The 14,336-nt window shown below is 38.9% G+C and overlaps 1 protein-coding gene across 3 annotated transcripts in view; it reads left to right on the forward strand.

Moving 5' to 3' along the window:
* The window catches only part of FGGY (FGGY carbohydrate kinase domain containing), a 153,007-nt gene that overhangs the window by 50,026 nt on the left and 88,645 nt on the right, over positions 1 to 14,336 (forward strand). For all 3 annotated transcript variants that reach the window (XR_014492234.1, XM_083360527.1, XM_083360528.1), the window contains exon 6: positions 707 to 822. Coding sequence is in view for 2 of the 3 variants with exons in the window: in XM_083360527.1 (XP_083216653.1) it covers positions 707 to 822 (116 nt within the window). In the remaining variant the exon portion in view is untranslated. The remainder of the gene's footprint in view (positions 1 to 706; positions 823 to 14,336) is intronic.

Raw genomic sequence — 14,336 nt, forward strand, 5'->3', positions numbered from 1 at the left:
TATTAAAATTAAAACTCACATTCCATGCCAGGAATCAATAGAGTGTAATTTGCTATCTGACATTCAAGAATTAGGATAGTGGTGTCAAGAATTTCCTGACATCCTGAAGTATTGTTTGTAGAATAAAGTGGAACTTTTAACAAGAGCCCCTTTTTTGACATTTAAAGGGGATGTCTTTGGATGCTCACGTGAATAGAAAAAAATAAGATGTAGAGCCAAACAGTCATGAAATGCTATTGATATTTGTGCAAGGATTAAAGGTATACAAATTCCTGATGAAGATAACTGGTAATAATGCAGCTAATTTTAATTCTGTTAAGTTAAGTAATAGCTGTAGTGGACGAAAAACATTTTGTTGATTGAAACTTAGCTAAATAGAGTCAGACATCTTGATGTATTTTTGTTTAATAAATATATATAATTTAAAAGTCCTTTGTTGGAAGAATGACAAGTTTAGGGTTAGGATTACAGTGTTAATTGTTATAATATTTATATTATACATATAAAATGTGTGTTACGATATATGCATGTATGAAATGGCAGAGCTTGAATCACAGTAGTTTTGTTATTTTTTTGTCTATGATCCATAGAAATCACATTATCAATTGTGTGTCTATATTATCAATTCCGATAATAAGAAGATCATGATTTTGTATTGCTATGTAAACCTTTAATTTTAAATTAAGTAGTATCTTTTCCTCAACAGATCTTTGTGTACACTTGTATGTAAATGGACATACTCCTCAGAAACTGGCTGGGATGATAGTTTCTGGAAATCAATTGGATTAGAAGATCTGATGGCAAATAAATACTCAAAAATAGGTAATGTATAGTATTGAATTCTTTTTGGTTGTAGGATTCAGTAAGAAATTTTAAGGCTAGATCAGAGTCCATTCAAATGTAATGGAAAGCCATGTTTACTATTATAATTATACATTTTGGGGACTTTATTTAAGAAAAGAGTTGTATCTCTAAGCTACTTCTGTTGTTACATTGTATGCTGTATTCTACACTTCGTGGTAGAAAATTGCTGGAAACTTTCTGTCTAAATTATGACAATAGATCCTTACTTTACAAATTGAGGGTACCTGGCTAGAATCTGGTTAAACTTTTTGTTTCATGTTTTAGCTGTTGTTTTGCCAGGGACTGATGTAGATGTGACTTGTATGTCATGCTTGAATTAAGAAAAGGAGAGTTAATGCGTATAATGTGACTGTCATTGACAGTGACTTGTTCTGGCTTAATGCAAGTATAGTTTAGGTCAGGGGTAGGTAGCCTTGGCTCTTTTATGATTCGTGGACTTCAACTCCCAGAATTCCTGAGCCAGAGTTGGAAGTCCACGAGTCATAAAAGAGCCAAGGTTGCCTACCCCTGGTTTAGGTAATTTTTAGATCTATTTTGAATGCATTCTAGGAAGCATTAAATTTTCTCAAGGAAGAATAAATATAGCTCCCTCCTGTTTTACCACCACAAGAACCCCATGAGGTTGGCCAGAGAGAAAGGATATGTTGTAAGCTTTTGTAGTTGAGGATGGAGTGGAACCAAGGCCTCTCTACCTGGATACCTTAACTGCTACATTATACTGTCTCTGTAATAAAGCAATATAAACCTAGATTCATTTAAAATGTGGTGGAGAAAAACAAAACAGAGCATCCAATATTTATTCATGGAAAAATAAATGAAAACAGAGGTCTAGTGGAAAATTACATTTATTGTTAAGTTTTATAAATTTCAGGCAGGGATCATCACAGAGATGGCCCATTGGTGTGTGTTACAAGGTCACACATTGTCAATTCTGTACCTAAAAGAGATAACTTAACTGTGACTGAACAGCAGGTTCAGATAGCTGCAAGACTATAAAAATGGGTAAGCTTGATCTTGAGAGATTGGAATTGGTCTGTTTCTCTTTTTTCAGCAAACAAATTGTAACCCGATAAAATCTTCAAGTACTGAGATTTAAGGAAGCTATTCAAATCCAAAAATGGTAGTTGGCAGAAGTGTCTGCAGAGGAGAGTCAGAGGAGAGTAAACACTGAAAACCCCAATCCTATGGAATACCTGTGATGTTGATATCTTAATCCAGTTTTCATAGAAGTTCTCTCGCTCAGTCAAAAGATGAATCAAGGAATTTCTAGCTACTAGAAATTTTCAAGGGAAAATCAGAGTACAACCATGATAAATTGATATTTTTCTTGACTTTTATCAAACATGACCCTACATTATGATTCTAATTTACAGCCATTCCCAGGTAAAGTGTTAGGTATTATCCATTTTTTGTACCTCTTCACAATAGACCTCCTTAGAGCAGGGGTCCCTAACCCCTAGTACATGACAGTACATAGGGCTTTTTTTCTCATTGAACGCTCAGAACGGAGTTCCGGCACCTTTTTTGGATGGAACCTTGTAGGGTAGGCAAGGCGGGTTGTATAACATGTGTGAGTTCCGGCACCTTTTTGTTTTACAAAAAAAGCACTGACAGTACATGAAATCGTACCCCCTCCGGTCCATGGAAAAACTTCTCTCCACGGAACCGGTCCCTGCTGCCCAAAAGATTGAGAACCTCTGCCTTAGAGTATGCAAGAAAATGCCACTTTCTAAGCAGTCACATGTGATACTGCCTCAAGTACTGAAGCCTGCTATGACAAGGAGGCCATGGCCCCATTCAGAGGTAAGGAAAGTGAAAAGTTAAAGGCTTGCTGTGGCGTGTATATTCCAGAAAATATTTAATAAACTGAAAATATTATTACAGCATCAAGTGCCACTGCTTTTCCTCCATACCAATCCCAACACATCAGGAATGGATAACAGTCTTGAAACTACTTTGCAGTTATCATGCACCCTTCTTTTTAAAAAAATAAAATAAAAATAAAAATGTAATTTTATTTCCAAAGGTAAAATACAAAATCCAAAAAAGACAAACAAACAAAGAGAAAACAAAAACAAAACAATACAAAACTAGAACAATGCGCCTAAAGACAAAGTAACAAAGATGCACAATCTACTTTGTCATTTTGTCATTATGCACCCCTTCGGTGTCCCTCTCCAAAATAACTATGTGAATCACAGATTGCTCACTCTACGTAGTACAGAAGGGTATTTGATTTGGACTGGTATACCTCCTGCTGTTTCTAGTAAAAAAAATCTGGATTTTTAAAAATGTGATTAAGCCGATATAATTTAACATGGTTTGTGAACTCAACTATAATTATTTTACCAATTTGAGCCAAAGTTTAATGACAGTGTTAATCTCATTAACTGCACAGTACTTAAAGTGGATTTCCATTTAAGACTGTAATGCTCATTTGGCGAAATTTTTCCAGGCTAATTGTAATCAATTTTCCTTGTTCACGTAATGGGCTTTTAATGGCTATGCTAAGCAGCCATGACATGAATGGGAACATTAGCATACATTTTTAAAGAATTACTTATTTTAAAATACCCTTCACAGTTAATCATTTAGATTTTCTTTTTCAGCCATAGTGTAATTTTCTAAAATAAATGGAAATCAGAAGATATCGGTAATGTATGAAGGTTTCTTGTATACAATAACTTTCATATGCTACTTTTTAAATTTATGTTACGTTGAAAATTTTGTATAGGCTCTTCTTTGTTTACTGTACTGCTAATAACGAGTAACATCATATAGTAAAATCTCTGTCAGATGAGAAGAGAAAATGTGCATGGTTTAGCACACTTTGCCCTAAAAGTGAAAAGAATTGTATACTTCCTGCCTTAGAAGTTGTAGTTAGATCTTAAGGTCTGTTAGAAAGACATTGGAATAGATTTATTATCCATAAGAAAGTACTTGTGTCCAAATTGTTCACAAGGAATCTTGACCTATCTGTTGAGTCCAGTTTGTCAGTCTGTCCTCCATCTGGGATATAAGTTAGAATCTGCTTTCTGTGTTTGTTCTCTTAACATCCACAGTTTTGGGAGTGGAGGCTAAAACATATGGAAAGTGGTTGCAGGAAGTGGGTATGTCCAGTTTAATGAAAAAAAGGACTAGGGGTGACATGATAGCAGTCTTCCAATGTCTCAGGGGTTGCCACAAAGAAGAGGGAGTCAAGCTATTATCAAAGCAACCTGAAGGTGGGATAAGAAGCAGCAGATGGAAACAAATCCAAGAGAGAACCAACCTAGAACTAAGGAGAAATTTCCTGACAATTAGAACAATTAATCAGTGGAATGACTTGCCTCTAGAAATTGTGGATGCTCCAACACTGAAGGTTTTAAGAAGAGATTGGCAACCATTTGACTGAAATGGTATACAGTTTCCTGCCTGGAGAGGGATTGGACTAGAACAGGGGTCTTCAAACTTGGCCCTTTTATGACTTATGGACTTCAACTCCCAGAATTCCTCAGCCAGGCCTGAGGAATTCTGGGAGTTAAAGTCCACAAGTCATAAAAGTTTGAAGACCTCTGGACTAGAAGATCTCCAAGTTCCCTTCTCAACTCTGTTATTCTGTTATTTGGCTTCACCTATTTTTCCGCTTTCCAAAAATGGGAGGAAAAAACCCTCTCTATTGGGAGTACAAACAGTGGCTGTTAAGCGGGAATTCCTTAAATGCTCCAGGTTACTTCCATAGAAGAACGTAAGGCTTTGGCTATGTTCTCTGACATCGTCTAATACAGTGTTTCTTAAACTATATTTCATGGAACACCAACATTCTCTGAATAACCTGACATCTTATTAACATGTTCCTTGAATTGTTTCCAAGATTCAAGCCAACATTTTTGTGGATTTTGGATCTATTCAGTAGTATCAGAATTAAAGGAGCACTCATCATAGTGGTAGGGAAGATATTTGCAGATCTTTCCTTAGATGTTACACTGAAACCATTGAATTAAAAAGTAATCATGAAAGACTTTTGGACGAAAGTTTACCCCAAATATGAGCTTTTAAGTATTATTTTTTCCTTCAATGTATCTTTGTGAGACTGGGTTTACAACACTTACTGTTACCAAAACCTGTTGAATTGCTATGTTGATTCCTTCTACAATTAATGATTTCAGTCATTGGCAAAATATAAAATCATATGTAAGCTCATGCAACCAATTACAATTTACAATCTATTTATTATATGTAAAGAAAGATTGAAACATTATTGAAATATAAAATATTTCAATACCTTTTGGTTTTCCCCCTTTTTAAAAAAGAAATAGCCATACCTATTCCTTACTGAAAAGTTTGATGCTGTAAAAGTGATCTTGCCAATTGGGGAAGAATTTGATTTTGAACAGAACTATTAACCCCCAGTAGAAAGCAACTGAAAGCTTCAGTGCTGGAGCCAATACACAGAAGTTCCCCATGTGATAGCCTTGGGGTTTTTGACCCCCCCCTCTTTCCCCCCCCCAGTGTTATAGATGCTCTTAAATATTGGTCTTTCAATTTTTCTCTCCTCTACTTAAGTACAATCTTAATAGAAATTACCTTTTGGCAATTATTTCTTTCTACACTATAAGGATACAACTTATATGTTTTAGCAGAAATTTGAGCACCCTAATGGCCAAGTTGCCCTGCGGTGGAAAATTGTTATTTTTTTTAGCTTAAATAATTTATGAAGCTCAAGCTAGAGTTTGAATACAATATTTATATTGTTTATTTCAAGGATGAGGAAAGCACTTTCCTTTACCAAACCTATCTGTGCAAATAAGAAATTATTTTATATAATTGATCGTTTGAGATATTAAAACTAGGATATGGCATGTAATAAGCAACAGTTGTACAGTGTGAAAATGATAAGTATTTTGAAGATAATTTTTCTGCACTTGAATTGTAAACATACAAATAAATGTGAGCCAGTAGATTCCATTAGTTTTTAATGCTAACTCTGATTTTTTGCATTTTGCAAGTTCATTTTATCGTATTACATAATATGGAATGCTGTGGCAGGTTTTTTTTTTCTACTACAACTTGATTCCAAAGTTCTGTGTAGTTGGATGCATGCAAAATGGGCCCAGCATGCAAGTAATTCATAATGTCTTTATGTATACTTCAGAGAATTTGAGAATAAATTGTTGGATGCAACAGCAAAACAGATTCAAGCTGTCTTTTTCTCCAGTTGCCTCAGTACAGCATTTTGGTATTCCCTATGGGTGCAGAGTTCAGTGGGTGATTCTGTTCCTCTGTGATTCATTCCCTTCTTTCTAGATGGAACACAAATCATTCAGAGAGGCTTCCTGGGGCTCACTAATAACACAGCAGGGAGCAGATAAAATTTTAAAAGCTTGTATAAGTGGCTTAGGGACGTGGTGGCTCAGTGGGTTAAGACGCTGAGCTTGTCGATCAGAAGGTCGCCAGTTTGGCGGGTCAAATCCTGAGTGCCGCGTAACAGAGTGAGCGCCTGTTACTCGTCCCAGCTTCTGCCAACCTAGCAGTTCGAAAGCACGTAAAAATGCAAATAGAAAAATAGAGGACCACTACGGTGGGAAGGTAACAGCATTCTGTGCACCTTTGGCGTCTAGTCATGCCAGCCACATGACCACGGAGACGTCCTCAGACAAGCTCTTTGGCTTTGAAACGGAGATGAGCACCGGCCCCTAGAGTTGGAAACGACTAGCACGCATGTGCGGGGAACCTTTACCTTATAAGTGGCTTGCTTGAATAACCATTGGATGTCAAACTGTATAGCTTAGTTGTTCCTGAAGAAGTAAGATTACACTGGATTTCTATCCATGCGTAGTTTCTGTGTTTTGTTTTCACTTGGTATCATCCAACATCACCACTCAATATTTTCATTTTGTGTTGGAAGATTCAGCTGAATTCAAACATTTGTGAAAAACTGCTCGGTGGTAAAACGTACACTACTGTATAGTTGGGATTAAAGTACAGTTACCACAGGGGGTTCAGTGGTTGACTGTGTGTACCAAAGAATGGGAAACCTCCATTTTGCAAAGCTAACCAGGCCTATCCAGAAGACATCAAGTGAAGCCCCTCTTGCTTCACCCAAGCCCTGTTGAAATTGTGGTTGTTTGCCCATCCTTTGGTTTGTGTGTATCAGATTTAGATATACATATAATCCTGAACTGAATGACCATTGGTTTAATGACTGTTTGAAATTACAATTGTGCTGAAAAGGTGACTTACAACCAGTTCTCATACCTATGACCATCACAGCCTCCCCATAGTTATAGGATCAAAATCAGAAGTTTGGCAACTAACATGTATTTATGATAGTTTCAGTGTCTAGGGTCACCTGATCCCCATTTGTGATTTTTCTACCTCAGTCTCAGTCAGAATGGAGGTGGAAGACACCTTGGAGGTTTTCCAGTCCAATTCCCTGCTCAAGCAGGAGATCCTATATCAGGGGTAGGGAACCTTGGCTCTTTTATGACTTGTGGATTTCAATACCCAGAATTCCTGAACCAGCCATGCTGACTCAGGAATTCTGGGAGTTGAAGTCCACGAGTCATAAAAGAGCCAAGGTTGCCTACCCCTGTCCTATACCATTTCAGACAGGTGGCTATTCAATCTTTTTTTTTAAAAAAAAACTCCAGTAAAGTACCTACAAGTTATGAAGGCAAACTGTTCCATTGGTTAATTGTCCTCATTGTTAGATGAGGATGCTTCTCTCCTCGATTAGTTTCCATCCATTGTTTCTTGTCTTGCCTTCTGGTGCTTTGGAAAATAAGTTGACTCCCTCCTCTCTAGCTGGCTTCCAACAGCAAAGTCAACAGGGAAAGCCAGAATCGCTTAATGACAATGACCGCAGCAAAAGAGGTCATGAAGTTGAGCACAACACACTTAACAAGTGCCTTGCTTAGCAACAGAAGTTCCATTTCCAATTGTGGGCATAAGATGAGGACTACCTATATTTCTGTTCAGAAAGAGCACTCAAATAGATTATGGTTAAAACTGTAGAAACTAAATGGTAAACATCCCCTTGAATCAAGCTCAATTCCTGGTAATGAGATAGCATATTCATGTAATTCTCTTGGAAACAGCAAGTGTTTTGCCGTTACCTTCTTCTGGGATGTTTCCAACTTTTCCCTTTAACCTATCGCCCTGGGTTTTCTTATGATCTCCCAACCAAGTGCCCCCAGCTTAATTTTTTTTCAGGATCCGCCAAGGTCTCTGGTGCTGCTATTTATTTTGATAAGACAACACAGAGACAGAAAAATAAAAATAAATGCAGTACAGAGTTTTTGAAAAATATAAACAAGAGGTAAATGAATATATAATTGAAATCGGGCGTCAAGAAGAAATGTTCGGGCGGATGAAATCTGGCAAGTCAACCTTCTGCCTCCCTCACACAAAGAGGACATGGCATAGATGAAACCATGTTATCTTGCATCTACAAACAGCCAATATTATTATTTTATTATTATTTATTGAATTTTTATACCGCCCTTCTCCCGAAGGACTCAGGGTGGTGTACAGGGCAATAAATATCAAAATATACATACAAAAGTTAAAAAAGGAATTAAATAATTATGCCCAATATAAAACAATGATTAAAACATTGTTAAAACCAAATCCAAACCCCAACCCCATCAGACCAGGCCGGATTGTTCAAATAAGTAAGTTTTTAGATCGCGTCGGAAGGAGCGAAGGTCGGGGGGCGTCCGGAGCTCAACCGGCAAGCGGTTCCATAGGTCTGGCGCGCCCACAGAGAAGGCCGTCCCCCTGGGGGCCACCAATCGACATTCTCTGATCGGAGGCACCCTGAGGAGGCCCACTCTGTGGGAGCGCACTGGACGGAGGGAAGTTGACGCCGGCAGCAGGTGCTGCTGTAGGTAATCCAGACCCATGCCATGTAGGGCTTTAAAGGTCATTACCAGCACCTTGAATCTCACCCGGAGGGCAACTGGCAGCCAATGCAGCTTGCGGAGCAGAGGTGTAACATGGGAGTATTGGGAGACCCCCAACACTACTCGCGCGGCTGCATTCTGCACCAGCTGAAGCCTCCGAGTGGTCCTCAAGGGCAGCCCCATGTAGATATGAGGCTTCAGCCTTAACTGACTTCTTGATAAATATAGACAGGTAGAAAGGTGAACTTCACAGAAATATGCACGAGCTGTTTCTCAGATTGAAATGTTCTTTCAAGTCCTGGGAAACAAAATAATATTCAGAAGTGGCTCATGCAAATGCTTCCCTGATTCACCAAAGTATAAGAAGGAGGGAAGGTCTATAATCAACTCACAAGTTTCTGTTTTTCATGGTTCTATTTTCCCTTTCCCCCCCCCTCTCTTGTTGGCTAGCTTTTTAAGCAGATCTCAATCTTGGCAGCTACGTGTATCCTAACATTTTTGCACTGTTATTTTTCTTAAAACAAAAATCCTTTGTTGCTGTTGATTACTCCAATGTTGGCTACCCCCCCCAAAAAAAACCCAACTATGTAGGTTTAGAAACATCAATTAAAATAAGTTTTTAAAAGTTTATTTCTGCAGAGGGAGGGGTTCTAACCCCATCCAGATTCCAAGTGAGAGGGGTAGATCTCCTACAAGGACAGGTGGTGGCAGGGAAATTATACGCTTCGGTAGAACATTTTCATCCTGGGGAATAGATATCTAGACGTCTGGTGAAAGACATCTTCTAAGATAGAGATCTTAGGGACAGAATTAATAGGTTGATATGGATTCTGGTAACAGACACTTCTATAAAGGGTACTTAGCTTGTTGTTGTTGTTAGTTGCGAAGTCGTGTCCGACCCATCGTGACCCTATGGACAATGTTCCTCCAGGCTTTCCTGTCCTCTACCATCTTCTGGAGTCCATTTAAGCTCACGCCTACTGCTTCAGTGACTCCATCCAGCCACCTCATTCTCTGTCGTCCCCTTCTTCTATTGCCCTCAATCTTTCCCAGCATTAGGCTCTTCTCCAGTGAGTCCTTCCTCCTCATTAGGTGGCCAAAGTATTTGAGTTTTAGCTTCAGGATCTGGCCTTCTAAAGAGCAGTCAGGGTTGATTTCCTCTAGGACTGACCGGTTTGATCGCCTTGCAGTCCAAGGGACTCGCAGGAGTCTTCTCAAGCACCAGAGTTCAAAGGCCTCAATTCTTTTGCTCTCAGCCTTTCTTATGGTCCAGCTTTCACTGCCATACATTGCAACTGGGAAGACCATAGCCTTGACTATACGCACTTTTGTTGACAGGGTGATGTCTCTGCTTTTTAGTGTGCTGTCTAGATTTGCCATGGCTTTCCTCCCGAGGAGCAAGCGTCTTTAAATTTCTTGGCGGCAGTCCCTGTCTGCGGTGATCTTGGAGCCAAGGAAAATAAAATCTGTCATTTCTTCCCCATCTATTTGCCAGGAATTGAGAGGGCCGGATGCCATGATCTTGGTTTTCTTAATGTTTAGTTTCAACCCAACTTTTGCACTCTCCTTCTTCACTCGCAACAAGAGACTCTTCAGTTCCTCTTCACTTTCTGCCATTAGAGTGGTATTATCTGCATATCTTAGGTTGTTGATATTTCTTCCAGAAATCTTAATTCCAACTTTTGATTCATCTAGCCCTGCCTTTCTCATGATGTGCTCTGCATATAAGTTAAATAGGCAAGGCGACAGTATACAGCCTTGCCGGACTCCTTTCCCAATTTTGAACCAATCAGTGGTTCCGTGTCCAGTTCTCACTGTTGCTTCTTGGCCCGCATATAGGTTTCTCAAGAGACAAATAAGATGTTCTGGTACTCCTATCTCTTTAAGAACTTGCCACAGTTTGTTATGATCCACACAATCAAAGGCTTTAGCATAGTCAATGAAGCAGAAGTAGATGTTTTTCTGGAACTCTCTAGCTTTCTCCATGATCCAGCGTATGTTGGCAATTTGATCTCTAGTTCCTCTGCCTCTTCGAAATCCTGCCTGTACTTCTGGTAGTTCTCGATCCACATACTGCTGGAGTCTAGCTTGTAGAATTTTAAGCATAACTTTACTAGCATGAGAAATGAGTGCAATGGTGCGATAGTTTGAACATTCTTTGGCACTGCCTTTCTTTGGAATTGGAATGTAAACTGATCTTTTCCAATCCTGTGGCCACTGTTGAGTTTTCCAAATTTGCTGGCAAATTGAGTGTAGCACTTTTACTGCATCGTCTTTTAAGATTTTGAATAGCTCAGCTGGAATACTGTCACTTCCACTAGCTTTGTTGTTGCTCAGCTTTTCTAAGGCCCACTTCACTTCACATTCTAGGATATCTGGCTCGAGGTCAGTGACCACCTCATTGTGATTATCAGGGACGTTAAGCTCATTCTTGTATAGTTCTTCTGTGTAATTTTGCCATCTCTTCTTAATCTCTTCTGCCTCTGTTAGGTCCCTGCCATTTTGGTCCTTTATCATGCCCATTTTTGCATTGAACTTCATCTCTCCAATTTTCTTGAAAAGATATCTGGTCCTCCCTATTCTATTGTTTTCTTCTATTTCTTTGCACTGTTCATTTAAGAAGCCATTCTTATCTCTTCTAGCTATTCTCTGGAATTCTGCATTCAATTGGGCGTATCTTTCTTTTTCTCCCTTGCCTTTTGCTTCCCTCCTTTCCTCAGCTATTTGCGAAGCTTCCTCAGACAGCCATTTTGCTTTCTTGCATTTCTTTTTCTTTGGGATGGTTTTGGTTGCTACCTGTTGTACAATGTTGCGAACCTCTGTCCATAGTTCTTCAGGCACCCTGTCTATCAGATCTAATTCCTTAAATCTATTTGTCACCTCTATTGTATATTCAATGGGGATATGATTTAATTCATACCTGACTGGCCTGGTGCTTTTCCCTACTTTCTTCAGTTTAAGCGTAAACTTTGCAACAAGAAGCTCATGGTCTGAGCCACAGTCAGCTCCTGGACTTGTTTTTACTGACTGTATAGAGCTTCTCCATCTTTGGCTGCAGAGCATATAGTCAATCTGATTTCTGTGTTGACCGTCTGGTGATGTCCATGTGTAGAGCCGTCTCTTGGGTTGTTGGAAAAGAGTGTTTGCGATGACCATCGTATTCTCTTGACAAAATTCTATCAGCCTGTGCCCTGCTTCATTTTGTACTCCAAGGCCAAACTTGCCTGTTATTCCGGTTATCTTTTGGCTTTCTACTTTAGCATTCCAATCCCCCATGATGATAAGGACATCATTTTTTGGTGTTAGTTCTATAAGGTGCTGTAGGGCTTCATAGAACCGGTCAATTTCATCCTCTTCAGCACCGGTGGTTGGGGCATAGACCTGGACTACTGTGATATTGAATGGTTTGCCTTGGATTCGAACTGAGATCATTCTGTCATTTTGAGGATTGTATCCCAGTATTGCTTTTCCTACTCTTTTATTGACTATGAAGGCTAATCCATTTCTTCTGAGGGATTCTTGCCCGCAGTAGTATACCTGATGGACATCTGAATTAAATTCACCCATTCCTGTCCATTTTAGTTCGCTGATACCTAAGATGTCGATGTTCAGTCTTGTCATCTCTTGTTTGACCACGTCCAGCTTTCCTTGATTCATGGATCTTACATTCCAGGTTCCTATGGAGAAAAAATCTTTACAGCATCGGACTTTCCTTTCACCACCAGACATATCCACAGCTGAGCGTCCTTTCAGCTTTGGCCCAGTCGCTTCATTCTTTCTGGCGCTACTAGTACTAGCCCTCTGCTCTTCCCCAGTAGCATATTGGACGCCTTCTGACCTGAGGGGCTCATCTTCCAGCGTCATATCGTTTTGCCTTTTGGTACTGTTCATAGGGTTTTCATGGCAAAGATACTGGAGTGGGTTGCCATTTCCTTCTCCAGTGGATCACGTTTTGTCAGAACTCTCTCCTATGACCTGTCCGTCTTGGGTGGCCCTGCACGGCATAGCTCATAGCTTCATTGAATTACCCAAGCCCCTTCGCCACGACAAGGCAGTAATCCATGAAGGGGGTACTTAGCTTAAGAGTCTTTAAAACAGGACTCCTGATTGCATGTAACTAAGAGCACCTGAATTGTTTGAAGGAATACAGAGTGATGACAGTGACCTAAATAATTAGGAGAGAAGGATTTGCATTGTATATTCCATATTATCCTATGTAATGTAACAAGAGTCTTTATTGGGAGCTGTATTTCTCTTATGGTTTTGGATGAAAGCCCATAGTTATTCTTCTCTAAACTTATATCAGCTAGTTGCGTGTTCTAGTAAAGCTCTGTATTAATTAGATTCTGTCTTCTAATATCCATTTGTAGGAAGGAACAGCCCACCTTTCCAAGACTTATGAATGTGCCTGCTCCTGCCTTGATGCTTTGACACCGAGGCTCCTTCTTGTGATTGTGAAGCTATTTATTTACCCATATTTGGGTGCCTAACTCTCTCCATCAGAATGTTGCTTGGATGCTAAGTGTCCCAGATAGTCCAATAGGTAGGTAGATAGAAATAAATATTGGAAACAGCCATGCACTCCAGGCAAAATGACTAGTTTTTATTATTTTTATTTCCAAGAGTACATAACCTCTGCTGTGATAATTTTTTCTCACGTTCTAACAATGAAAAATACACAAGATATAAATATTTTATGAGAAATTGGCATTTTAAACCAATGTCACTTCTAAGAATCACACAAAATAAATATCATATTTGAACTGATGTCAAGACTTTAAAGATTAGTATCAACACTGCTAAATGGACCAGGGATGCACTGTGAACCAGTACTCATGGATAAAAAAAGTTAGAGACATACCCTTAATTTTATATAACCCTGAAGTGAACCATATATAATTCTGACACAATATGATATAGAGTCCTAGATGTGGCTTCCAAAGTCACTGATCGTGGAAACCCTACCTAAAGGTTTTAGAATCCACTGAACAAAATTGTTAAGGTGGCTATCTGGCAATTAGGACATTTCATTATTTTTCCAGTAGCTGTGATTGACAAGTAACAAAATAGCTAGATCTTAACAAGTCCTCAATAATGTTTTGTGTGGCTGTTATGGTCACGGTGGTGAAATACGTGTGTGTGTTCAGCAAAAATAATAAAAATGCTTTGACACAAGTCTTTATAAAAGAATATTGGTGCACAATACAAAAACACAGTCATCTGATAATTGCCAGCAATACAATTACCCGTGGTTAGCTGAATAGATAAAGAGTGACAATATGGCTAATATGACAGCAACATATGGACAATATGTTCTCTTGTTTTGTTCTAACTATTTCCAATGGGGAGAACATCTTGTATTTACTGTTGCAAATAAATAAGCAGGGAACATACAGAATGTATGAGCAATAAAGCAACAGAAAGGAATTAAATTGAAAAGCATAAATATTATTTTTTTTACACAATAAAAAGCCTGGACAATAAATATGTCCTTGATCCTGAAAAAAACCATAACAAAATATGTTCTCTGAGAAGGTTTTCAGAGTTGCAAGGCCATCACCTTTATGTTTCTGGTTCAGCTTTTCA

The sequence above is a fragment of the Vipera ursinii genome, assembly GCF_947247035.1.
Source record: "Vipera ursinii genome assembly, chromosome: 3".
Taxonomy (NCBI): domain Eukaryota; kingdom Metazoa; phylum Chordata; class Lepidosauria; order Squamata; family Viperidae; genus Vipera; species Vipera ursinii.